The sequence below is a fragment of the Chanodichthys erythropterus genome, chromosome 18 (genome assembly GCF_024489055.1).
Source record: "Chanodichthys erythropterus isolate Z2021 chromosome 18, ASM2448905v1, whole genome shotgun sequence".
Taxonomy (NCBI): Eukaryota; Metazoa; Chordata; class Actinopteri; order Cypriniformes; family Xenocyprididae; genus Chanodichthys; species Chanodichthys erythropterus.
The window spans coordinates 39,466,240-39,494,099 of NC_090238.1; the positions used below are offsets into that span (position 1 = coordinate 39,466,240).

General features: G+C 40.7%; 2 protein-coding genes across 6 annotated transcripts; one reads left to right on the top strand and one right to left on the bottom strand.

Moving 5' to 3' along the window:
* fancm (FA complementation group M) lies at positions 1–27,773 on the top strand. 3 transcript variants are annotated; one of them, XM_067368052.1, is made up of 23 exons: positions 1–819; positions 2,129–2,301; positions 2,381–2,458; positions 2,535–2,693; positions 13,521–13,652; positions 14,830–14,962; positions 15,048–15,140; positions 15,293–15,385; positions 15,475–15,656; positions 15,729–15,935; positions 16,293–16,509; positions 16,640–16,791; positions 18,689–18,847; positions 21,416–22,592; positions 23,339–23,418; positions 24,110–24,181; positions 24,260–24,343; positions 24,434–24,590; positions 24,894–25,000; positions 25,081–25,479; positions 26,250–26,556; positions 26,649–26,940; positions 27,010–27,773. In XM_067368052.1, the coding sequence occupies exons 1-23, from the start codon at positions 219–221 to the stop codon at positions 27,095–27,097; spliced, it is 5,142 nt and encodes a 1,713-aa protein (XP_067224153.1). In that variant the 5' UTR covers positions 1–218; the 3' UTR covers positions 27,098–27,773. The 3 variants fall into 3 exon arrangements, with proteins under 3 accessions (XP_067224153.1, XP_067224154.1, XP_067224155.1); XM_067368053.1 differs by having other exon boundaries at positions 24,113–24,181; XM_067368054.1 differs by lacking the exons at positions 1–819; positions 2,129–2,301; positions 2,381–2,458; positions 2,535–2,693 and adding an exon at positions 13,221–13,409.
* On the bottom strand, positions 4,198–12,612 carry soul3 (heme-binding protein soul3). 3 transcript variants are annotated; one of them, XR_010892509.1, is made up of 6 exons: positions 11,288–12,612; positions 7,395–7,489; positions 5,307–5,448; positions 5,050–5,233; positions 4,740–4,974; positions 4,198–4,395 (listed from the first exon to the last, which is right to left on the bottom strand). XR_010892509.1 is itself a non-coding variant. In XM_067367161.1 (6 exons), the coding sequence occupies exons 1-6, from the start codon at positions 11,321–11,323 to the stop codon at positions 4,803–4,805; spliced, it is 669 nt and encodes a 222-aa protein (XP_067223262.1). In that variant the 5' UTR covers positions 11,324–11,466; the 3' UTR covers positions 4,198–4,802. The 3 variants fall into 3 exon arrangements, 2 of the variants coding, with proteins under 2 accessions (XP_067223262.1, XP_067223261.1); XM_067367161.1 differs by adding an exon at positions 6,404–6,443 and having other exon boundaries at positions 4,198–4,974; positions 11,288–11,466; XM_067367160.1 differs by having other exon boundaries at positions 4,198–4,974.
* Positions 27,774–27,860: the final 87 nt, after the last annotated feature.

Consider the following 27,860-nt stretch of genomic DNA (forward strand, 5'->3'; position numbering starts at 1 on the left):
CGCGCGCCACATTCGATCAGCCGTTTCATTTGCGCTCTTGTGTTTATGTTTATTTAGAAGATGAAAACGCGAATATGTTTCAGTTATGAGCGTTTAATGTGTTTGATTTGAGCGCCGAGGAGCGGAAGGAGAAGCGGTATGTTTGATTCGACCGCGTTTGTTTATAAATATTCACTGAAGATGATGATTATGGTTATTATTGTGATTATGGTTCTACAATGAGCTCCAATCAGAGGACGTTATTCCAGTCATGGGGCTGCAGCGTGCCTCACAGAGACCAGAGCAAAACCACCTCAGACCGGAGGAAAACCACCTCGAATCGAACCAAAACTACCTCGGATCAGAGGAAAACCACCTCAGACCAGCACAAAACCACCGTAAGCGCCTCAGAGGGGGCAGACCGCAGGAGTTTGTGGGGTGAGACCGCAGCCGCACCTCAGCATGATGAAGCTGCTGATGAAGATGATGATGACGTCATGCTGGTGGCCGTGTTCGAGGCCGAGCGCTCGCTGCAGGCCGGTCCCGAGCCGGGATTCGACCCCTCTGCGGGCCGGGTCTGGATCTACCCCACCAACTACCCCGTCCGGCAGTACCAGCTGCAGATCTGCGAGGCGGCGCTGCTGAGGAACACGCTGGTCTGTCTGCCCACCGGCCTGGGCAAGACCTTCATCGCTGCCGTGCTCATGTACAACTACTACCGCTGGTTCCCCGCGGGCAAGATCGTCTTCATGGCTCCCACCAAACCGCTGGTGGCGCAGCAGATCCAGGCCTGTTACGGGGTCATGGGGATCCCGCAGCAGCACATGGCCGAGCTCACAGGTCAGGGTCAGGTCACGACCTCCAGGGGTCGAGGGATGGCAAACCAACCATTTTATTAGGATTAATTAATTTATTGTTCAGATTTATAATTATAGTATTATTGTGACTTTCTAAGTAATAATTCGTTTTTAATTATTTAGTTATTTACTTCAAATCTCAGGTATTTAATGGAAACCACTAAGGTCACGACCTCGGGAGGTCATGGGATTCAGTCCCTGAAAAAAACAATTAAATCGATTAATTAAATTACCTTTTATTATTAGTTATATTAATAGTAATAATAAAAAAAAAAAATTAAAAATTAATAAAAACATTACAATAATTATTAAAAACTTTACCTGTTATAATTAGAGTTAGAATAGTAATATTAAAAATAAATTATAATATTTTTGTATCATTCTCAATAATTTTTAATTAATATTAATGTTTTGCTAAATGATTTTTATTATTATCTTTAAATTAGTGTCTTATGAAACAGTTGGAGATCGTGACAATAATTACAAAAAATTTGTACCATTTATAATTATAATAATACTTTTAATTATTATTAATGTGTTAAATAATATTAAAAATCATCTTTAAATCTCAGTGCTTAAAAATCATCCTTATATCTCAACTTTCATAATTATAATAATAATTTTAATTATTATTGTGTTAAATAATATTAAAAATCATCTTTGAATTTGGTCTTATGGAAACAGTCGGAGGTCGTGACCTCGAAAGGTCATGAGAATGAAAAATAATAATAAATAATTAAATCGAATGCACGTTACAGTAATTATTAAAAACATTACATTTTATAAGTAGAGGTATAATAATATACATATTATTATTGTGTCATTCTTATTAATAATGTTAATTATTAATGTTTTGTTCATTTTTTTAAATATTAACTAAATCTCAGGGTCCGTCATGACAATGAATCCCTGAAAAAAAACTAATTATTAAATGAAATGTAACATTAAAAACAAATAAATGGAGCTGTGCAATTAATAAAAATAAAACTGAAATCTTTTTTATAGTTAGTTAAAATAATATTAAAAATACATTTTTATTTTAATATATATTAATGGGAATGACACAATATTTTTATTATTATGAATGTGTCCTCAAATTACTGAAATATTAATTTAATATCTCAGTGTTTCTTCAAGTTGATATTTTATGTATATAAGGTGACGTTTGAGATCTGCTGCTGTAGTGAATAAAATATATCAGAATTACATTAATATACACTTCACTCTCATAAATCTGTGTGTGTGTGTGTGTGTGTGTGTGTGTGTGTGTGTGTGTGTGTGTGTGTGTTCAGGCTCGACGGCGGCGCAGCAGCGGCGGGAGCTCTGGCGGTCCAGGCGCGTCTTCTTCTTGACTCCTCAGGTGATGGTGAACGATCTGTCGCGTAACACCTGCCCGGCCGCTCAGGTCAAGTGTGTGGTCATCGACGAGGCCCACAAGGCCACCGGGAATCACGCCTACTGTCAGGTAGCGCTTCCTTCCCTCGGTTTCACTGAAGCATGATGGGCTCTCTCTCTCGTTCTGATCATGTGTGCTTGTTCGTCAGGTGGTTCGGGAGCTGCGCAACCAAACGCAGCAGTTTCGTGTTCTGGCTCTCAGCGCCACACCTGGAGGAGACGTCAAGGTGAGACGGTGATTTGATCAGATTCGTGACCTGAATTGAGCAGATATTTCACACAGTGTGTGTGTTTTCTGCGCAGGCGGTGCAGCAGGTGATCTCCAACCTGCTGATCTCTCACATCGAGCTGCGCTCAGAGGACAGTCCCGACGTCCAGACGCACGTCCATCAGCGCAGCCTGGAGAAGATCGTCGTCCCGCTGGGAGAGTCGCTCACTCGCTATCAGACGCAGTACCTGCAGGTGAGACACGTCATGCGCGGATATGATGTCAGGAGCAGCTGAGGTTTGCAGGTACAGTCAGGATAGACGTATAATGAAGATGAGGCTCTAAATCTTAATTTAAAAAAAGACAAAATAAGATTTAAAGGGTTAGTTCACCCAGTAATGAAAATAATGTCATTAATTACTCTCCCTCATGTCGTTCCACACCCGTAAGACCTTCGTTCATCTTCAGAACACAAATTAAGATATTTTTTGATGAAATCCGATGGCTCAGTGAGGCCTGAGCAATGACATTTCCTCTCTCAAGATCCATTAATGTACTAAAAACATATTTAAATCAGTTCATGTGAGTACAGTGGTTCAATATTAATATTATAAAGCCATGAGAATATTAAATCAAAAAAACAAAATAACGACTTATTTAGTGATGGCCGATTTCAAAACACTGCTTCAGGAAGCTTCGGAGCGTTATGAATCTTTTGTGTCGAATCAGCGGCTCGGAGTGCCAAAGTCATGTGATTTCAGCAGTTTGACACACGATCCGAATCATGATTCGACACACTGATTCATAACGCTCCGAAGCTTCCTGAAGCAGTGTTTTGAAATCGTCCATCACTATATAAGTCGTTATTTTGTTTTTTTGGCGCACCAAAAATATTCTGGTGGCTTTATAATATTAATATTGAACCACTGTACTCACATGACCTGATTTAAATATGTTTTTAGTACATTAATGGATCTTGAGAGAGGAAATGTCATTGCTCAGGCCTCACTGAGCCATCGGATTTCATCAAAAATATCTTAATTTGTGTTCTGAAGATGAACGAAGGTCTTACGGGTGTGGAACGACATGAGGGCGAGTAATTAATTTCTGGGTGAACTAACCCTTTAAGTTCAGCTCAAAATCAAGTTGACATATTTCTTATCTGTATTTGAACATTTTTAGTGAAGAACATGTTTGGTCAGCTGAACACACTTCTGTCCCTCGTTCTCATTTCTGTCACGATTAAAGGTGACATGACCCTGATGAAGGTCTGATGATGTGTCAGTGGCTTGTGCTCCCTCTGCTGGTGTCACATGACTAGTTTTCTTCTTTCTGCTTCGTTCAGTGTGTGATTTATTCAGTGAATATGTGCTCAGTTTATTCACTTCTCAATGGAGCGCTGGAATGTTTCAGCCTGATCTCTCTCGTTCAGCCCTGCTTCTTCTTCTTCTTCATAGGCCGAACCCCTTTGAGCATCACTTTATAGTGCTGCAACTACAGATTATTCTGATTAAAGTCATCATGAAAGGGAAATTGTGCTCTTTTCTTCCCTGTTTGGCCATATATCAGAGTGAAACTGCTTCTCAAACAAGAACAAATGTAGGGCGGGGCTTGATTTTGTCTGTGGGGAATTGATTGGATGGTTGTGGTTTGCTATTGGTGGATCTCATGTGAGTGACAGGTTGCCCCGCCCTCATCATCAGAGAATAGGGTTGCTTGTGTTCAGTGAAGTGATGACGCTCGAGTCGTTCTGTGATTCAGTAATAGTTTATTCAGATCAGAAATATCAACAGAAGCATTCAGAAATCACAGTGGTGTAGTGTTTATACTGACGAGAGTTTACATTCGCATGAGCCGTGAACACAAAGACTGACAGAGAGAACCCGTCTCACGTCTGACATTAACTTCATTCACACTTCATTCTGAAAACTCTTCATTTCCTTGTTTGTTTGACATCTGCACATAATAGAGGAGTAACAGAGAGTGAAACATTTACAAAAATACTTAAAAATAGCACTATGACAATATATAATATATATATATATGGTGTGTGTGTGTCTCAATTATATTGATTTGACTACATGAGCATTAATTTAAAGAGCGAATCAGAGCGAGCGACAGACAGACATGTGCGTGTGATTGTCTTACAGCAACAGCGTTCACAGATTGATCTCCAGTTGAGTTTCAGCTTATCAGTGTTACACAAATTAATGAGCTTCTTCTCGTGTTCAGCTCACGAACATCACAGGAGCAGTGCTCATGGGTAATCAGGAACTAGGATGTTTGAACAGATGTCGAACCTGTCATATGGTCTCTGAGAGGAGCAGAGGATTCTGGGTAAAGTTAAGTCATGGGTGAGCAGCTCAAGGCCTCTCCAGGAACCAGATCTCGTTCTGTCGATTGACCGCCGCCGGGTTGGTGTATCCGGCCACGATGAAGGAGTCGTTGACGCAGACGGCCAGAGAGTCCAGAGCCTCGGCCAGACTGCTGATCTCGTGAATGATTGACAGCTCGTTAGTGGCGCCCGTGAAGGCCCTGAAATCACACGCGTGTGCGTTGAGTCACATGAATCACGTTAAAGGTGAAATCATGTTAGTTATCGTTTCCCACCTGGTGTAGACTATAGTGGCGGGCCACTGCTCGATGACGATCTCGGGGTCATGCGGCCGCGGCGGGTCGTTCTGGTGCACCGTGGGAAGGTAATACGCCACAGTGACGGCCCGCGACAGAGTGGTGTGCTGCTCGTCTGTGCGGACCACCGTCACGATGGGTATCGTCATGCCCAGATACGTTCCTGTGGAGAGAGAGGGAGGGCGTTAGGCTGTGGCGAGAGCGTTCGTTTGAACGTGTGCTCGCGCCTCACGGACCTGCTGTGTTCTGCTGACAGATGAACCGCATGATCTTCATGAAGCCGTAGCAGATGCTCTGTTCATACGTGTCCTCGTGAACAGTGATGCAGGCCCAGTGCGCTTTCTCATAGTGACGCTTCTCGTACACCACCTCACCGCACTAAACACAACGACACATGAACGTCAGAGTCACGTGATGATGCTACTGATTTGTCACTCATGACAGAATGAGATATAAATAGTCTATTTGTAGATGCATTTCTGTTAAATAATAGTTTGGCAAACTTATTTGTCAATTGAATCAGTTTGAATCGTGCTGATATCTTTATGTACAGACGCTTGTGTTCAATGTTGATTTACACTTTTATTATCCAAACCGATTTAAAGCAGTATATATTTTTTTAATTCATGCATTCCCTGCTGTACATTTGAGTTACAGGAATGTATTTGATGGTAAAGAGTAAATGCACTGCTCAAACACATTTTAAAGCATTAGTTCACTTCAGAATTAAAGTTTCCTGATAATTTACTCAGATGTTCATGTCTTTCTTTCTTCAGTCGTAAAGAAATGAAGGTTTTTGAGGAAAACATTCCAGGATTTTTCTCCATATAGTGGACTTCACTGCGGTTCAACGGGTTCATATACGTGACCTTTCCAACATGATTACGTCATGCGTGGAGCATCACAGAAAACGCTGCACTTATTCAAACAGCAGATCTTTATTTACAATTGCATTGCAAACAAGCAGAAACGTTACAGAGCAGAGCAAGACGAGCATTTGTGGTTAAAAAGTGTATAATGTTTATTTTTTTTTTAGTAAATGTCTGATGGTTTCTCTAGATGAGACTCTTATTCCTCGTCTGGGATCATGTAGAGCTCTTTGAAGCTGCACTGAAACTGACATTTGGACCTTCAACCCGTTGAACCCCAGTGAAGTCCACTATATGGAGAAAAATCCTGGAATGTTTTCCTTAAAAAGCTTCATTTCTTTTCCACTGAAGAAAGAAAGACATTGAATGACATGAAGGAGACTAAATTATCAGGAAATTTGAATTCTGAAGTGAACTCATGCTTTAATAACTGTTAAATGATCCAGATGTGATTCATGTTTCACCTTTTGGAGTATTTTCTTACTGAACTCATCAATACAGAATCTGCAGAGGCAATAAACACGTGAAATAAGAACAGACTTCTTATGACATTTCATGATAATCACTTTTTACAGCCACTTTTGTCATATCATGGGCATGTTTTTCATATCAATTGCATTTTTGCCTCCAGCTTTGGTTAGTTTTTGACCTGGATGGAAAGTGTCAATCAATGAAAGTGGGTGGAGTTTAATGGTTTCAGTGCCCAGTCAATCTTCATCATCCTCGTGTCACATTTAATGCCACATTCATGCATGTGTGTTTGATCATGTGTATTATTCATACTGGTTGTGTTTGGTCAGTAGTTTCCATCCACCTATTTTTATGTGCATTTTGGAATATCACATCCCATAATTTCTAAAAATATATGTAAAAAAACATATGCACTCATTTGAGGTGGATATTTTTTTTTTATCTGATAAGATGCGCAATAAACTACAATACGAATAAAAACAAAAACAGTCATGTGACCTTGGCTCAGCAGAGGCTGTGATTGGATAACTGGACTAACCAGTGGACCAATCACATCGCAGCATCTCAAATGTTGGTTTGGTGGTTCTGAAACGTCAAAGTCTGTCATCAGAATGATCTGGTTTCATTCCTCCAGAAGCGTCTCACACGATTGTGTTCCCAAACACCAGCATCCGAACGCAAGATCACATGACAGCGTTTGTGTTTCGTCTGACGCTCTGAGACTCATTTATGATGGAGGAGAAAAGAGCCTGATTGAAGAAACTTACAGCTTATTACTGATATTTTGCTCCAGGAAGTGATGATTTTGTTCTCTTGAACACATGGGATGGAAGCGCTGCTTTATTCTCAGATGTTTTATGCAATTTTCCAATTTTGCGCACAAGTTAAATTCTGAATGGAGACAGCTATTGATTCTGTGATCTCATATGTTTACAGTTGTTTGTAGAGGTTAGAGGACAGTGCTTTATTATCAGCTGTACGTACCTTCTCCTTGCGTGTGAGGAGTGTGTAAGGGACCTGCTCCCGTGTGTGTGTGCCGTCATTATTGGAGGTGATCTGCTGGATGGGTTCGGCCATGTCTGTCAATTGAGGAGCAGACGGACATCAACAGATGTTATACTCAAGCTACAGATTGTTTCTTTGATAAGCAAGTTAATCTAGTTTTCAAATCAAGTTTCTACCAATTAAGAGCTTTAGCTAAAATGAAAGTACTTTCTCTCTTTTAAAGAACTTTGAAACTGTGATTCATGCTTTAATTTCGTCTAGACTGGACTACGGCACTTCCTCGTACGTCTGGGAATCAGCCATTCCTCTCTATCTCGCATACAAATGTTTCTTGAGCAGCAAATAATCATATTATAATGATTTCTGAAGGATCATGTGACACTGAAGACTGGAGTAATGATGCTGAAAATCACAGGAATAAATTACACTTTACTATATATTCACATAGAAAACAGCGGATTTACACTGGAATATTTCACTGTTTTTACTGTATTTTTGATCAGATAAACACAGCTTTAATGAGCAGAAGAAACATAATTATTCCAGCTAAATGACTGCAGTGCAGATAGAGCAGTCACTAGTTCTGGGTACTGACACAATTTTCACAATTTGATTCGATTACTATTCACGTGCTTTCGATTCAATTATTTTGGATGTAGTATTTCAGTTTCAGCACATGGAAAATTTTCTAGAGGAAAAAATCAACTAATGCTGTAATCTACACATGAGAGTCAGCTGGTGCTACTGTAATAATACTGAAGATTAAATTAACTTATTTATATACAAACACTTAAATTACACTCAATGTTTTTATTATAAATAAAGTTTAGAATTGCATTATCATATTTCTACTCCAATTAGTTTTTTTGAAATATAAACATTTAAATTGCAGCTGTCATAACTGATTTATTCAAACATGCATTAAATATTGAAGAACATGATAATGAATATGTAACGGTGCACAGCTATATTTATCTTTCTAGAGTTCACTTTTCTATCTGACTAATGAGTTTATGGTCACTGAATATGTTTTTCTGAGGTAAATGTGACGTCACGTGACACTGAAGCTGTTTTATTGAGGTTGAAGCACTGATTGAGCGATTACACGAGACATGATACGGATTTCAGTAAGTTGTACTGTATATTTTAACATACCTTCAGATGTTCATGTTTATTTCGCTGTAACTGGTATTAAAGCGGAGGAGAGGATGATCACATGCTTCTCTTTAACTGAGGTGCTAAAGCGATCCGTCACGCCACATTAAACAGCGCCAAAACGGTGTTTATTTTTTGAATCTCATAATAAGATGGACGTCGTTTGAAATCTGAGACTTTGCTTCATATCAAAAGTAACAAAGATTATTGTGATTTATTGGATGGGAGGAGCTACATATTCTGCTCATTCATCAACTGAAAACAGACTAGACTAATCGATTCTTGGGAATTAAGAATCGATATTGGTTCGTAAAAATGAGAATCGATTAAAATCAACAAATCAATATTTTTTTACCCAGCCCACCTATTTGCCACCTGATGTCACCTGTTGGAGTTTGGGTTCCTTGCCGCTGTCGCCTTTGGCTTGCTTAGTTGGGGACACTTGACATTTATTCAACAGTGCTTTGATCTGCTGCATTGACACTATTATTTAAGAGCTAAAAATTATACACCCGTTATCAATGTAAAGCTGCTTTGACACAATCTGCATTGTAAAAAGCGCCAAATAAATAAAGGTGACTTGACTTGACCCAGCCCTAGTAGTTACAGTAAACGCAGCCGCTCTGCTCTGGTCAGTGTGTGTGTGTGTGTGTGTGTGACGTCTGTACAGCGGGACGCTAATGAGCAGCGATAGCAAACACTTCAGTGCACTTCATCAAACGAGTCAGTTACAGCACAGTGCTCTCGCTAGATCTGAATCAGTGAGTCCCTTACAGTAATATCAGCGTCGCTCTGATGTTCGCTCTTCACGTGTACGGCCGTGTAAAGCGCTTTACTGCACTGGATTTAGAAAGGCATTGGTCTGGATAATCTCTGAGATCTCGGCACACAAACACACGTCACCTGATTCCAGTCCAAACACTAGCCTTCAGAGAGCGCTGAACGTTCAGCAGGACGCCGACGGTGAGATGAATATGAGCGCTGATTGATTGTGCATTATAAAGTCTCTGCGTCTGTTATTGTAAACAGAGCTGAAGCAGTCAGCGTCATGTGATAATCTGCTGAACTGGGTCAGGACCGACCGCACAAGTGAATCATGGGAAAATCCTCCCTGCCTGAGCGATAGTCACGCACATGTGGGAGAGCTCGGATCATGTCAGACAAGACGGGCAGATCCAGTGTTTTTAATGCACTGGTCAGTTTGAGAGAGATTTGGCTTTTCATAGCCAGAGGAAAGAAAACTGTTTATTTTATTTGAGTCTGTAGATTTCAATCTCTTTAAAGGCGTCAGAAATCTCCAGCAGCTTCACACAAACCAAACTTTACACTTTTATTCATATCTATATTCTGAAGGTTTGTTTATATATACAATATTTTACTCCTAAAACATGGTGAAAATGTATTTTATGTCTGTTGACAGCGTTTTCTGATTTATGGAGTGATGAAAAGAGAACATGTCAACAAAATCAAACAATTACGAATTTATCCAATGTTTACATTTCTGTACATGCAAATTAGTATTTAATTAGGCAATTTGCATATTTCATTACATTTTCAGTGTATACATAAAATACAAAACAATTGTTTTAAAGGATTAGTTCACCCAAAAATGTAATTTCTGTCATTAATTACTCTCCCTCTTGTCGTTCCACACCCGTAAGACCTTCATTCATCTTCAGAACACAAATTAAGATATTTTTGATGAAATCTGAGAGACTCGTCCATAGACAGCAATATAATCAACACTTTCAAGGTCCAGAAAGGTACTAAAGACATCGTTAAAACAGTCATGTGACTGCAGTGGTTCAACCTTAATGTTATGAAGAGACTGGAATACTTTTTGTGAGCAAAAATAACAACAAATTCGTCTCTCCCGTCTTTCTGCTACGCTGTTTAAGTCCAGTGCTTCCAGGATCTACGTCCGAACGCCGGCTCATTATTGGCCGGCTCCCACACATGCGTCGTTCTGCTCACATGACCAGAGCCAGCCAATACTGAGCCGGCATTCGGGAGTAAACACAAAAGCTCTGCAACGTAAATAGTGTAGCAGAATGACAGGGGAGAGATGAAGTTGTTAATTGTTTTGTGCGTAAAAACAAAAATTTCTCACAGCTTTATAGCATGAAGGTTGATCCACTGCAGTCACGTGACTGTTTTAACAATGTCTTTCTGGACCTTAAATTTGTGGTAATTTCATTGCTTTCAATGGAGGATAAAAACAACTCTCAGATTTCAACTAAAATATCTTAAATTATGTTCCAAAGATAAAGGAAAGTCTCGTGTGTGTGTGTAATTAATGACAGAAATTAAATTTTTGGGCGAACCTGAGGATTCTGATTGGCTGTCAGTGTTTTGATCGTTCATCAACTGAAAGTGATTCCAGCTTTATCGTTAGAGTTGTGGTCAGAACTCATAGAATTCTCATAGAATTATTAAATTTTTATAGTTACCGTTCTTGGTGTGAACTTTTACCTCAGAGTTATGATATAAATTGTCTTTATTATTATTTTTTCCGTGGCGGAAACAAGCTTCCAGCTGATGATCGCAGTTCTGCTCGCTAAATGAAGCATGTTGGTCTGTTTATCTACACTTTACAGCCTGTGTGTGTCTCTGAGCCGCCTAGTGCGCTGCCTACCTAGTGCGCTTCTGAGGGGATGACCGTTAAACTGGCGCGAAACGCTCGTGTGTGAGTCCGTGATCTCGGTGTGTTTGTTTACCTGTCGGCACCTCCACCTGGTGTCCTCGCGCCACATCTCTCCAGTAGCACAGGAGTCTGTCCTGCTGCTCCTCCTCCTCCTGCTCCTCCTCAGGACTGTCCGACAGCTGCTCCTCCGACATGGACTCCAGATCCTCCAGCGAGATCATATCACCGCCGCCGCCGCCGTTCATCCGACACCCGCCCGGATCCATCGCCGATTCAGTCGATCGTGTTCACTTCACCTGCGCTCACACGGATCTCACCGTCATGTCCGTGTACCGGAGCACCGGAGGATATTTAATCGCTAATCTCGCGTTATTAACGGGCTCCAGTTCCTACGTGTTGTTTTGCAGGGGCGAGAGTCATGACGTTTTTATGGGCAGAGTCGCGGTCACGTGACCGCACAAGCGCCGCCCCCTCATAAAAATTCATTACTGTAGTACAGTATTAAATGTATCTAACAATCATAACGACGTTTTTAGATTAAATGTATTCAAAATAACAATCTATAAAATGTATTTAATAAGTGTATTTATAGTTTGACAGAGAAACAGCCTTTAATGGTCCTATTAATGTGGAAGATCATTTTCACCACCAAACAAGTGCTCTGGTTGATCTTATTTGTGATATAAAAAGTCATAATTATAACAAAAAATAGTCAAAATTGAAGTCAGAAACAAAAGTATGTCATAATTATGATTTACAAAATGGGCTTCTGTTGGATTAATGTCTTGATTTTGATATATTTATTTAGCATCTGTGTGAGATTTAGATGGGAATTATCAGACACTGAGACGGCTGGTTTGATTTTACACCTTTAAAACCATGTTTTTCCTGTTAATCTGCTTCAGTATGTAGAATCAGGTGTGTGTGTGTGTGTGTGTGTGTGTGTTTGATATAGGCTTCATTCACTATTTCATATAATTTATTAGGCCTTGAAGTGCTGCTTGAGTTTGTCTGATTTCAGCTGCTGTAAATAGAAACTTTCAGGATTATTCCCAAATCTGGATCACAACATTAGCCTGGAATAAACCTTGAGAACACTTTATACTGACCAGAGTAACAGAGATGATCCTCCTGTGTCTCGAGTCAGCATCAGTGTGAGCGTCGAGGACTCAATCAGTTTAACAGCGTTTCTCTCTCATCTCCGTCTTTATCTGATCGTGTTCATGTAACTTATTACGAGCTCAGTTTGGCTCTCAGATGTCCTGTATGTTACAGAGCGCCGTCTTTATCTCCTCACAGTGTTCCTGTATGTTTATGTACACACACACACACACACACACACACACCGATCACCGATATACACCGATCAGGCATAACATTATGAGCACTTATCCACCCACTAACAGGTGCCGTGAAGAAGAGATGATCAGTGTTATTCACTTACGGTGCTCATTATGTTATGCCTTATTGGTGTATATATATATATATATATATATATATATATATTAAAAAATAGATATATATTAAAAAAAAAAAAAATATATATATATATATATATATATATATATATATATATATATATATATATATATATATATATATATATATACAGCATTGGAAAAAATTAATTTAATTAATTAATTTTTTCCATAGCTGTATATGTATTAAAAATATAATATATATATATATATCTATATATATATATCTATATATATATATATAAATATATATGTGTGTGTGTGTATATATATATATATATATATATATATATACATATATATATTAAAAAATATATATATATATATAAAAAAATATGTATATGTTTAAAAAAAAAATATATATATATATATATATATATATATATATATATATATATATATATATATATATATATATATATAAAAAATGTATATATTTAAAAAAATAAATATATATATATATATAATATATATATATATGTAATATACACACACAGAAAAGATTTTGTTTTTGAAAGAATATTCTAAATATTCATATTTCTACAACATGTAATCAATAAGAGCATCTTGAACTCTTGATTTGTTTGTCTTGTGTTGGCGGTCGGCAGGTTTGGGTTTGTGTAGAAGAGGTGATCAGAAAAATATCCTAAAAGATTGAATGTAGATTGTCACAGCAGGGCAGCAAACACTCGTCCAGTGAGGATGAAAGATGAAGGTGTAAGTGGAATATGTTGTGTGATTGTGGGATCGATTAGAGTCTGTGGGCTCCATTGTGCTGCTGAAATGATGTTCACACGGCTTGCTCTCTCTGGCCTGTTTTCCTCACAGGTTTTAGAGAAGTTTACGTCCCGTCTGACCCAGATGAGGCTGTTGAATCACCGCGACCTCCACTCCCTCACAAAGTACCAGATCATTCTGGCCCGAGAACAGTTCAGACGCAACCCACCGCCACACGTCCAGGTACAGTAGACACCACTGCACTGAACCTACTCACTGCACTGAAACGATTCACTGAACCGACTCACTGCACTAAACCAACTCACTGCATTGACCCGACCTATTGCACTAGGGTTGGGTGATGTCTAACAAATTGGCACCGGACGATGTTTACGGTAAAACATCGTGATAACATCGGGGTGGGGGGGATTTAATTAATCGGAATGAATTAAAAACGCTCGCTCTGCTCTGCGTGGAATCACGATGCCAGCTCAACATCGTGATGTCAGTCAGTATTGGTGATGGATGATGGCATCGTCTATCGGCCCAACCCTACACTGCATTGAACCGACTCACTGCACTGAACCGACTCACTGCACTGAACCGATTCACCGCACTGAACAGATTCACTGCACTGAACAGATTCACCGCACTGAACAGATTCACTGAACTCACTCATTGCACTAAAACCAACTCATTGCAATGAACCGACTCACTGCACTGAACAGACTCACTGAATTGAATCACTGCACTGAATTGACTCACTGCACTGAACCGATTCACTGAACTGACTCACTGAATTGACTCACTGAGCTGAACCGATTCATTGAACTCACTCACTGCATTAAAACCAACTCATTGCAATTAACACACTCACTGCACTGAACCGACTCACTGAATTGAGTCACTGCACTGAACCGAATCACTGAACTCACTCACTGCTCTGAAACCAACTCGTTGCAATGAACCAACTCACTGCACTAAATCTACTCACTGCACTGATCCGACTCACCGAACTAAATCAACTCACTGCACTGAACCGACTCACTGCACTGATCCGACTCACTGAATTGAATCACTGTACTGAACCGACTCACTGCACTGATCCGACTCACTGAATTGAATCACTGCACTGAACCGACTCACTGCACTGATCCGACTCACTGAATTGAATCACTGTACTGAACCGACTCACTGCACTGATCCGACTCACTGAATTGAATCACTGCACTGAACCGACTCACTGCACTGATCCGACTCACTGAATTGAATCACTGTACTGAACCGACTCACTGCACTGATCCGACTCACTGCACTGATCCGACTCACTGAATTGAATCACTGCACTGAACCGACTCACTGCACTAAACTGACCCACACATTGCAGTGATCTGTAGATGAGTGTGTATTCTGTCATCAGGGGCCGCAGCAGGGGCCGATCGAGGGGGATTTCGCTCTCTGCATCAGTCTGTATCACGGCTATGAGTTACTGCAGCAGATGGGCGTCAGATCGCTCTTCCTCTTCATTCAGAACATCTTCTCTGGACCCAAAGGTGCTCAGATCCTCCTCACACTCGTGCTGGTTTGCTGCTGATGCTCTTCTGCTCCTAACCTCATGAGGGTTTGTTGTTTTCTCAGAGTCGTCTCGAATGAAGAACGAGCTTCAGAGGAGTCCAGTCTTCATGGATCTCTACAGGGAAATGGAGACCATGTTTGCCACATCCAGCCGAGGTGATTAATACTCCGTGTATTTGAAGGAATAGTTGTGCATTCTGTCCTCATTTACTCCGTTGTGCTGTTAATATTGTTGTCGTTTCTGGAGCTTGAACTTCTTGCGTTGGGTCTAATGAGAGTGATGATGAGCGAGTGTGTTTCACTGGCAGGGCCTCAAGAGCCGTACGTCTACAGTCACCCCAAACTACAGAAACTGGACGAGGTGGTGCTGCGGCACTTTCAGACGTGGGCCGAGAGCTCAGGTAAACTTATACGAGAACTGAGGGATTTCTGTAGAGTTGTGTGTTTCGTCAGTGCTGTTGAACTCTGAACTCTGCTGTGATTGGTACAGAGTCGAAGGCGTCGGCTGAGGTCAGCACACGCGTCATGATCTTCTCGTCCTTCCGCGAGAGCGTGCAGGAGATCGCAGAGATGCTGAACCGCCACCAGCCGCTGGTCAGGGTCATGACCTTCATGGGTCAGGCGTCCGCCGGGAAAGGGGTTCGAGGGTTCACGCAGAAGGAACAGCTGGAGGTGCGTGAACATGTGTTCCTCATATATGTCACAGGAAGGATTTAGATGCTCACATAAATCGCATGTGTTCAGGTTGTGCGCCGGTTCCGTGAGGGCGGCTTCAACACGCTGGTGTCCACGTGTGTGGGCGAGGAGGGCCTGGACATCGGTGAGGTGGATCTCATCGTGTGTTTTGATGCTCAGAAGAGTCCCATCCGTCTGGTCCAGCGCATGGGCCGCACGGGACGCCGGCGACAGGGACGAATCGTGGTCATACTGGCCGAGGGCCGAGAGGAACGAGTGAGTGTGACCGCATGGGTTCATCTGTCTTTAGTGTGTGATGTTAAGAGTATTATTATTCTCTATATCAGTGTTTCTGACTCCATCTTGAGCTTCTTCACAATATTCCTCATTTAAAGGGGCGGGTTAGTTAGTTAGTAGTGTGTTGAAACTGGTGGTTATGGTAAGGTTTTCCCAAACACCAATCACAACACACTGCTCCAGCCGACCAATCAGAGCACATTGTGCTTTTCAGAAGGAGGGGCTTCATAGAGACAGGAAGTAAACAGAGCGTTACTGACAGACTGGGAAGAGAGGAGCTGAACAATGAGAATATGAGAATATTTCATAGCATTCAAAAACCTCTCACTCTCGCAGACGTATAACCAGAGCCAGAGCAACCGGCGCAGCATAAACAAGAGCATCATGGGAAACAAGCACAGTTTCCAGATGTTTCCTCACAGTCCCCGTATGCTGCCGGCGGGCGTCACTCCGACGATACACAAGATGCACATCAGCTGCGGTCAGTTTGAACACAGAGACGCCGGCCGCCGCTCCAGGAAGGGTCGCCGCTCATCGCTGAACCTCCAGATGGGTACGACAGCGTCACAGCTTCTGAGTATGAACCTGACAGGTTTATGCTTGAAACAAGAAAACATTAGTTAGCATTAGTTGATGCACTAACATGAACAGCTGAATAACATCAGCAGTCTTGTGTTGTGCAGGAGGAGAGCAGACGTGTGTGAAGGACGACGGGTTTCTGAGCGCGGCTGAAGAGGCCGTGTGGACGTCCACCATGAGACTGTCAGAGGATGAAGCTCAGCCTGTGTTCAGACCGTCGTCTCTGCTGACCTTCAGTGACCAGACGTCACCGCAGGTGAATACAGATGACATCATCAGCCCTGTCTCGGAGTCCAAACATCAGTATTAATTTATGTATTTTAATGACAGTTTTAACATAAACTAATAACAAGTTCAAGTTCGGTTTATTTCTAGAGCTAATTTAAAAACGACCACAGGCCAACCAAAGTGCTGTACAACAAAAAGAAAAGAATATACATAAATTATGCAAGAAACGGTTAAAAACAACAAAAAGCTGAGAAATATACACACTATATATATCAGTCAGACATAAATAAAACAGGTAATATTTCTGCACTCAAATTCCTGACGTAGTTTATTATGGAAGCTTGTTTCTGTCATTGAATAAAAAATACAAAAGGTAATTGCATGTTTCTATTTCACATTTTGGACTTTTGGTGGAATTATATCTGAGGGAAAAATTACATCTTGCAATTTTGACAGAATAAAAACTACAAAAGGTAATTGCTGCTTTTTATCACAATTCCGTCTTATTTTGTCACAATTATGAGGTGGGCAAAGTCAGAATTATTACATAAAATGTCACAATTACATTTTGATTTTTTTTATTCTATGGCAGAAATAAGCTTCCATAGTTTATTATTAACTATTTGCATCTATTTGATTTTATTTAAAAAAAAATCATATTTCAAATGCATTTATTCACATCATGCATTAAAGGGTTAGTTCACCCAGAAATGTAAATAATGTCATTAATTACTCACCCTCATGTCGTTTCACACCCGCAAGACCTTCGTTCATCTTCAGAACACAAATTAAGATATTTTTGATGAAATCCGATAGCTCAGTGAGACCTGCATAGCCAGCAATGACATTTCTTCTCTCCAGATCCATTAATGTACTAAAAACATATTTAAATCAGGTCATGTGAGTACAGTGGTTCAATATTAATATTATAAAGCCACGAGAATATTTTTGAAGCGCCAAAAAATAACAAAATAACGACTTATTTAGTGATGGCCGATTTCAAAACACTGCTTCGGAGCTTTACAAATCAAATCAGTGATTCAGATCTCCTATGAAATGGCTGAACTGCTGAAATCACGTGACTTTGGCACTCCGAATCATGATTCGACACAAAAGATTCATAACGCTCCGAAGCTTCCTGAAGCAGTGTTTTGAAATCGGCCATCACTAAATAAGTCGTTATTTTGTATTTTTGGCGCACCAAAAATATTCTCGTCTCTTTATAATATTAATATTGAACCACTGTACTCACATGAACTGATTTAAATATGGTTTTAGTACATTAATGGATCTTGAGAGAGGAAATGTCATTGCTCAGGCCTCACTGAGCCATCAGATTTCATCAAAAATATCTTGATTTGTGTTCTGAAAATGAACAAAGGTCTTACGGGTGTGGAACGACATGAGGGAGAGTAATTAATGATATTATTTTAATTTTTGGGTGAACTAACTATTTAAATCAGCATAAATCTGTCCATTCTGTTATTTATTTATTTATTTATTTATTTATTTAAAAACTATCAACAATCAGTTATTTAATAAAATGCATGAGATTAAAACAAATTTGATTTACGTATAATAAATATTAACCTGACTATTGTGTATCTGAAACGCATTCAGTTTCATTTGTGTTTGACTGATAAATGTGCGTTACATTCGGTTTATTAGTTAACATTAACGCTGTCCAAATGGATGGGAATTTCAAATGCACTTCAAATACATGAATCTTGTGTGTGTGTGTGTGTGTGTTTATCCTGAATGTGTTGAGTGTTCTAAATGGAAGAACCTGTACAAGTATGTGAGCCTTGAACTGTAGATCTGTCACCTTGCCAAAGATCCTTCCCAGAGTATTTGGGTCCTGTTTTCATTGTAATGTTTTTCAGATCCAAATAAAAGTAATCGTGTGTGTGTGTGTGTGTGCGCAGGAGCCGTGTGTGTCGGGCCCCGTCAGAGAGCTGTCCTTATGGGAGTGGAGGCACTGGCAGAACAGGCCGCTCCACACACACAGCGTGGGACATTCGGAGCGCTGCCTCCATTTCACCTCCATCATGGAGCTGATTGACAGACTGAGGCAGGAGGAGCAGGTGAGCTGTCACACACACACACACACACACACACACACACACACTTGTGTGTCTCATGTCCTGATACGGATCTCAGAGTCTCAGTTGTCATGGTGAAGAGTGTTTAAGTCCGTGTGTCCAGATCAAAACAGGTTTGTGTCTTTGTCTCTCGATGCGTCACATGAGTCCATTAGCTGAATCGATTTTCAGAAATGTTTATATTTCATATAAGCTCAGAGAAAGATCACATGAGTGTCTGAATGACAAGTTCCATAAGGTCTATCTGTTGCAGTCCAACTGTCACTCAATATTCTGCAATATGATTGGCTGTTGAACGAGAGCTGGACGATGACATCACAGCTATATAATATTTTCCTGTTTATTACTTTGAATCTGCTTTGAAACCATCTGTATTGTATAAAGCGCTGTAGAAATAATGTAGAAATGTAAATTTTGGACCGCCCACTAGGGGGAGGAGCCAGTTAAAACCTTTCCCATTTCACACAATGAACAATTTCTAAATGTTTTTCACACAATGATGCCTTATTAATGATGATTACTGAAAGATGTTATGAGAAGGTGATGTACGGGATTCATCTCTGAGAGCGGTTCGTGTATGTATGTCATGTGACGTCAGTGATTCTCTGTGATAATGGAGACTCATTTCATCCGCCGCCTCGTTCTATACATGCGCTCTTATGTAACTCTTCTCAGAACGGTTACATAAGCGCTGGAAGTGGGTCATCCCGAGTGACCTACATCTGACTCCCTGACTCTCTGCTGTAGTTGTTCTTCTTGTCAAAACATCGTCTGAAGCTCGTCGAGCAACATGATGAGGGTCAGAAGATGATCTCTTGTGCTGCTGCTGCAGTAACGAGATTGAGCTGAACTGGATTAGTCTCTAACAGGCTCGTTTTTCTGATAAATAATGTGTTGTGTGGCATTTTAATGGTGATTCATGGCTTGATAAGTTGACTGTGCTGTGTAGTTTGAGTCAGAATCACATAAAGCATCTTTTGTCTTCAGGCCGGTTCACATGACGCGTCACATGATGACCTCATGACGTCGAGCACTAGGTTTCATGGACGAGGCGTTTCATGTTTTTTGCAGTTGTTATAGTTCTATATCATGCTGCTCACTTCAGAGGTTTGAGTGGTAACTAACTAGTCACTGACAGACGGTTAAATCAGTCACATGACCGCTGATGTTTGGGCCTTTTAGACTCTCAGCATCAGCCAATAACACACATATGTCAGATCTAAAATCTACTACATTCTTTTCAATGGATAAAATAGAACATTTGATGAAATATTGTGAAAATGTTCATTTAAGATGTTTAATTAACGTCTCAGTGGTCATTAAAATGAATTTACATGATCTTATATATATATATATATATATATATATATATAATTTTTTTTAATTGTTTATTTATATATTTAAATGTATACATTATATTTGTATATAGATAGAATGAAAGATTGATAGATATTTTATATTATTTATTTTATATGAATAAATATTAATAATTAAATGTATTTGTATATTGATAGATATACATTTATTTATATTTATATAGGATTACAAGTCTTTGTGTTGATACAAGTCTGAATATATATATATATTGTATTATTTTATATATGTATTTATATTTTTAATCTTATATATTTTAAAGTGTGTGTGTGTGTGTGTGTGTGTATATATATATATATATATATATATATATATATATATATATATATATATAAACAATTTCTAAATGTATTATTTGTATATATAGATATTTTACATAGTATATCTAATTTTTATATTATGTATATATATTTAAAATAATTAAAAAAATTATATATATATTTATATTTTTAAAAAAAAATATTTATTTATTTATATATATATAATGTTTTTTATTATTTTATTTATATATATTTTATATAATTATATATATTTTAACATTAACTACATATTTTACTAAACTAAATGTTTTAGATGTTTTATATTTTATAATATATATATATATATATATATATATATAATACAATTTTTTTTTGTATATTTATATATATTTACATATGAATAAATGTGTGTTTATATATATATATATATATATAATTTCCAAATCTATTGTTTGTATATTGATAAAGTAAAAAATAATACAAAATTTACTAAATACATGTAATAATCTATGTTTTTTATTTAAATTTTGTTTTATATATGTATTTATTTTTATTAGCATTATAAAGATTTTAGATTTATATTATATATTTCAATTTATAAATGTATTATTTGTATATAGATAAGTTTTATATCATATACCTAGTTATTATTTTTTATATATTTTAATTGTTTATTTATAGTTTCATTTGTTTATAGATAGATAGATGTTATATATATATATATATATATATATATATATATATATATATATATATATATATATATATATATATATATATATATATATATATATATAATATATGATTATTATTTTATATATGTATATTATTCATATTTATATTTATAATAGCATTATAATGCTGATGGATCGATGGATAGCGCTGCGTGTCATTGATGAAGCTCTTCTCCTCACAGGGCGACTGCAGTGTTGAGTCTGAGCTCATGCTGCATCTGCAGAAAGAGGATGTTGATGACGGCAGAACAACAAAACCAAACGCTAACAAAATCCCTCGAAAGAAGAGACCAAAGTCCAGCGCGGCTCCTCGCTCCGATCACTGCTGGGATGAAAATCAGCGACGAGAGAACGACACGACGTCTGTGACGCTGATCCAGAGCACAGAGAACCGAACGCACGAGGGGTTTGTTCCGGACGAGGACGAGCGAGTCGACAGTGTCCCGTTCACCGATGACGCCGTCCATCCAGAGTCTGATCTCCCATCGCAACACGAGTGTCTGGAGTGTTTGCTAGAAGATCCCTGCGTCCAGCAGGACGAGAGCTCGGATCTACAGCGCATGTTCTATCAGTCCGAGCAGAACGTCAGTCCTAAACGCTGCCGACACAATCTGACAACCAAAGCTTTTCAGATAATCCTCGACAATGTCAAAGAGCTCCTGTCCAGATCTCCACCGCAGGGCTTTGATTTCAGTCTGCCTGACCTCAGTGTTCCCCCGGAAGAGCCGTTATCTGAGGCGTTTCAGGTGACCTTCAGCCTGGCGCCAGTTAACGGAGACCGCGAGGAGCGTGACGCTCTTTCACCAGGCTGGGACGAGCTGTTCGACGACGACGAAGACTTCACGAAAGCCGAGGAGCGACAAGAAGAACAGGTGAGCCTGGACGAGAGCGTCGACCTGTTCGGAGACGACGAGGCTTTCCTTCAGCTGAGCGTTCCTGATGTTCGGACGCCAGACGAGAGCACCGGACCTGATGGAAAGCAGCAGACTCCTGTCGACGTGTCAGGAAACAGATCGAAGGGCGCAGGATCTGATCAGGCGTTCAACTGCTCGCAGGACTTCTTCTCTGTGAACTTTGACCTCGGGTTTGAGTCTGAGGAGGAGGAATGTGTCATCACAGCATCTGCTCTGAAAGCGTCTCCTGCAGTCTCATCCACACGGCCTCGTCCAGTCGAAGGAAACGGGAGATCTGATCAATCGCTGGACCAATGGAGTCCGGCGACGAGACCCAGCGCTTCCACGCCCAACCATGTGTTCCTGCCTCCAGCCGGACGACGGGCGGAAGACCAGACGTGCAGATCCTTCCAGAAGACTCTGTCTCAGAGATCACGGATGTTTCAGCAGCGTCTCTCGTGTGCAGGTGATTGCGTTCTCTAGTCAGCTCAGTAGGGTGTAGCGGCGCACGGATCCGTACGGGTCCTTCGGTGTTTCCTTTAGCACTGGTTTTGTATTTCTTTTTGGATCTGATTGATCGTCGGCCTCTTTGATTGGTTTATGCACCTCAGGAGCATGAGCTCAGATCAATCAGATCCAAACAGAAACTCAAAACCTGTGCTAATGGAAAGAAAAGATTGAATCCAGTATTTGGTGATCATATAGCATAAACCGAGATTTATGAGCCATTTTTGTAGCCCTGAAGCACCACAAGAAACAAAAGCACAGAAATGACCAAACATGCATGTCACACATGACCATAATAAAGAGGTGCATTAGACCTGTTTTGTGTTTTCAGACAGCGACTGTAGCCGCTCATGAGATCCAGGGGGTGGAGATGGGCAGGTTTATGGATTTGTAAAGTGGGAGGAGTTGGATCAAGATCCCCGCCCCCTGGATCTCATGTTCTGCAGTGAGGACCATCCCAAGCTATGGAATAAAAGAATTTAAAAAAATGAGTTTATATCTCACAATTCTTAGAAGGAAAAACAGAATTGTGAGTTATAAAGTCCAAACTGGGAGATATAAGCTTGCAAATGTTTACAAACCACCATTTGCATGTACCGTTACGCCCCTACAGATCAGCACTTTCCTCCTTTATAATGTCGTTTCCTCTGATGTTTTTTATGATGAACCGTGAGCTGCAGTATGTATGATGGTTGTGTGTTTCAGGCGTGTTGAGCAGCGACAGCGAGGGCGAGACTCCTCTCAGGACTCCAGCTCATAAAGTCAATCCTGTGTTTTCTCCAGAGGTCAGATTTGTCATGTGACACTAGCTCTGTTTCCATTCACATATTTGGATGCAAATGTTGGGATAAACACTGAGATGCACTTAAAATGCTCAAAAAACATATGTGCTCAATTGAGGCGGATTATTTTTATCTGTTAAGAAGAAGTGCACATAAACTATGACGGAAACACATTTACTGAATAAATCCCTTGATGTGCAACAAAACACTCAGCAGAGGCTGTGATTGGATAACTGCACTAACCAGTGGACCAATCGCATCGCAGCATCTCAAATGTTGGTTTGGTGGTTCTGAAACGTCAAAGTCTGTCATCAGAATGATCTGGTTTAATTCCTCCAGAAGCGTCTCACACGATTGTGTTCCCAAACACCAGCATCCGAACACAAGATCACATGACAGCGTTTATTGTGTTTCGTCTGACGCTCTGAGATGAACTCATTTTTGATGGAGGGAAAAAAGTAGATTCCATTTTTATTACTGATATTTTGCACCAATTTCGCAGGAAGTGATGATTTTGTTCTCTTGAACACATGTGCTTGATGTGTAAATGTTTTTATGCCATATTCTGACTTTTCGCACAAGTTTATTGTGCATCTTTGAGTAAAAACAGCAAGTTTCTCATGCCGAGATAAAGAGAAATCTAGAAGTGATGCCAAGTGTGTGTGTGTGTGTGTGTGTGTGTGTGTTTCCGCAGCAGTCAAAGATCTGCAGTGACGTGGAGTCTCCCGTTCAAGCATGCAGGAAACGCATCGCTGCATTAAACACGGTAGGACTGCGGCTCACGCTGCGTGTGTACACTGTGTTTTCACCATCGCTTCATTTAGTCTTTGACTCTGTTTTTCAGTCGGAGGAGAGTGATGCTGATTTTCAGGACGTCAGCCTTCATCAGCCCAGAGATGTGAAGCCCCGTCACGTCAGGAAGCCTCAAGTACTTCACCCCGCTGGAACACGACCACCAGAACATACAGAAGAAGCGCCATGTCTTTGATTCTCATGCATCATTTCCTGTTTCTTCCAGAGGATCGTCCGTCGCGAAGGGCGTCAGTTCCTGGATGAGGAGGCCGAGCTCTCTGAAGATGAAGATGTTTCATCAGATGAAGAAGATGGAGATGAACAGAACCATTCACTGCAGGGGTTTGTGGTGAACGCGACTCAGTGTTCTCAGGGTCTGAACGGTGAGATTCGCTGCTTCTCAACGCTCACTGACACACACATGACCGCTCAGAAGTTTGGGACTTTTTACTACTTTTATTCATCAAGGGCGCATTAAATTGGTCAAAAGATTCTATTTCAAATAAATGCTGTTCTTTTGACCGTTCTATTTATCAAAGAATCCTGAAAAATAAAATGCATCACAGTTTCCACAAAAACATTGATAATATGAGAAATATAATATTGAAGAAATGTTTTCTTGAGCAAATTAGAATGATTTCTGAAGTGAGCGCTGAGCAGGGTTTGTGTCGTCTTCCCATCATCAGAATCTGAGATGCAGGCGGTCTATCTGAAGTCGGTCAGGAGTCCAGCGGTGCAGAACCGGGTCCGAATGACGTATAAACCAAAACAGAACATGGATATCTTCTCACAGGTGAGCGCCAGATGCTTCGTTAAAGACCTTCATGACATGTTTCGTCATTCCGTCGAACTCTGCGTTTGTTTGTGCTGCAGGTGCCAGAACAGGACGAGACGTACGCGGAGGACAGCTTTGTGGTTGATGGCAGTGAAGATGAGGAGGAGAGTGACGCTGATGAAGAGCCCGTGGAGCTGATCGCTGAAGACTCGTACGTCGACGGCCGGAAACAGTACGCCACGCGCCGCAGGGTTCGGATCCGAGCGGCGAACCCCACGGGAAGAGTTCAGCCAGAGAGAAACAAACGCTCCCGGATCATCCGTGTGCAGGACTCCAGTGAGGAAGAGGAGGAGTGCGACGGACGAGACTCTGTGTTTAAAGTCCCGCAGTGTCTGCAGAGCGTCTCCCGACGGCCGGAGCGAGACGACATGAAGCGGCAGAGACTCAGTGATGAGGCTGCGCTGTCAGAAGAGCTCGACTTCCATCATGAGAAACCGGTGAGACTCAAATGAGACGCACAGCAGCTCAACATGCATGAGTTAGGGCTGTCGGTTTAACACGTTAACGTAATTAGTTAGTTATGGGAAAAAATAACATTTAACACACCCGCCCCTGACCAACATAGCAGGGCAACAACTCACTGCGTGATGAAGCCTATAGAATGCAGTTACGCCCGCAATAATGAGTAATGTCCGCAAAGTCGCACAAGTAACAGCCACAAAATAACAAATGTAATATCGCACGAGTAACGTCTTCAATATCGCATGAGTAACAAGCACAATATCGCACACGAAACTGCCACAATATTGCATGAGTAACGGCTGCAAAATCTCACCAGTAACGGCCACAATATTGCATGATTACCAAACGCAATATTGCACCTGTATACGAGTAACGAGCGCAATTATTAACGCAATCTCACAGGAGTAATGGCTGTAATATCGCACAAGAAACGGACACAATAATGCATGAGTTACGCCGCAATATTGTACAAGTAGCGAGCGCAATATCGCACACACAAGAATGCAATATCGCATGAGTATCGAGTAACACATTTTTTTTATAAAGCTACTTCTTGTAAAGTCTATTTAATGCTTGTCTTTTTTAACACAATAAGGACATTAAATGATCTTCTGGGTAATTTCTCAGCCAGATGTGATGTGTGATTAATTCGTGTGTATCATAATTGTATTGTAATCGTGTAATTAATTCAATTCAAAATGTAATCGCTTGACAGCCCTGATGTAAAATGTGGTCCCGTCTGCAGGTGGCCGTGTCGACCCGGAGTCCGTCGGCCGCAGACGGTCCTCTGAGAGTGTTAGTGGACAGCCGCTGCATCAGCGGAGGGTCAGAGGTCGTGTCGTGTCTGCGGCTGCGACACGGCCTCCAGGTTCACGTGTGTTCGCTGGTCAGCGCAGACTTCATCGTGAGCAACCGCATGGCCGTGGAGTGGCAGAGCGAGTCGGAGGTCGCCAGCGTCCAGAACCGCAAACGGCTGCAGGAGCGAATCCAGCGGCTGCAAGCGTCATATGAGCGCGTGTGTCTGATCATCCAGAGCGACCGCACCAAACCTGGTGAGAACCACCAACGTGAGAATATCCTGTATCTGTTCCTGCATCTTTCATGATCACATGACACAGTTTCTCTCTGATGATGATGATGTCAGGTGAGGCGGTGCGAGCGTTTCAGCGCAGCCGCTATTATGACGGGACGCTGGCGGCGCTGGTGAAGGCGGGCGTTCGGCTCCTGGTCAGCAAAGGTCCGGATGAGACCGCCGCGCTACTGAGCGAACTGACGCAGGTGGAGAGAAGGAAAGGTCAGGCCATCGACGTACCCCTGGAGGTCAAAGGTCACCGGCAGCAGGCTCTTCAGTTCTGCTTGACACTGCCGCACGTGAGCTACATCAGCGCGCTGAACATGTGCCATCACTACAGCTCCGTCGGTCACATGATCAGCAGGTACGTCAACTCCATACCTGCTTCTGAGCTGAAGTTATTCCCGACTGACTCTGGTTTCTGCTGTTTCAGCTCAGCGGAGGAGCTGCAGGCGTCTGCGCGTGTGAGCCGCTCCAGAGCCGAGGACATTTACCGCTGTCTGCGCTACAGCTGCTGCTAACTAACTTATTCTCAGCACTTTAATGCATTATGAAATGTGGATTCATGATGTCACACAGACGGTGGAATAATCAGGATTATGTCGTCTGTTTATGTGATGTCAGTATGTGTTTTCTGTTAAGGAAAGTTCTGTACAGATCAGATTATGAATGTTGCCATTATGGTAATGAAGTATTTATGTTTACAGGTGAAGTGAGCAGGTGCCATTTTGAGAAATAAAAGAGCTCCATCTTTTTAATAACCACTCAACTCTTTTCTCCTTCAGCGTTATCGTGTGTGTGTGTGTGTGTGTGTGTGTGTGTGTGTGTGTGTGTGTGTGTGTGTGTGTGTGTGTGTGAAGTTCAGGTTCAGGTCTGATTTTGAGCCACTAGAGGGCGCTGGACTCCACTGGACCTTCATCCCGGCTCTGTTTCTCTCTTCCTCTTCATTATACAAGCATCAATAATCAGCTGGTAATGTGTGTGTGTGTGTGTGTGTGTGTGTGTGTGTGTGTGTGTGTGTGTGTGTGTGTGTGTGTGTGTGTGTGTGTGTGTGAATATAGATATTTTAATATAAATATATTTTTTATTTTAAAAATATTGATAAATAAAAACAAGATTAAAATACGTAAATAAATGAGCTAATAATGATGCATCTACACCACAAAAAATTATGAGAAATTGAGTATTTCTGTCTTATTTTCCAGCACAAATATCTAAACATTCTTAAATCAAGATATATTTACTGGAGAAGCAAAATTACTTTAGAAATGTGTCAAATTTAAG

Bases quoted from the DNA above. Each gene is read 5' to 3' on its own strand.
- fancm (XM_067368052.1), top strand. From the start codon at position 219: ATGAGCTCCAATCAGAGGACGTTATTCCAGTCATGGGGCTGCAGCGTG. The intron at 14,963-15,047 runs GTGCTCAGATCC...TTGTTTTCTCAG, and splicing joins CATCTTCTCTGGACCCAAAG to AGTCGTCTCGAATGAAGAAC. The intron at 16,510-16,639 runs GTACGACAGCGT...TGTGTTGTGCAG, and splicing joins ATCGCTGAACCTCCAGATGG to GAGGAGAGCAGACGTGTGTG.
- soul3 (XM_067367160.1), bottom strand. From the start codon at position 11,480: ATGGATCCGGGCGGGTGTCGGATGAACGGCGGCGGCGGCGGTGATATG. The intron at 7,490-11,287 runs GTAAACAAACAC...CTCAATTGACAG, and splicing joins CCAGGTGGAGGTGCCGACAG to ACATGGCCGAACCCATCCAG. The intron at 5,234-5,306 runs GTCCGTGAGGCG...CTCTCTCCACAG, and splicing joins CTGTCAGCAGAACACAGCAG to GAACGTATCTGGGCATGACG.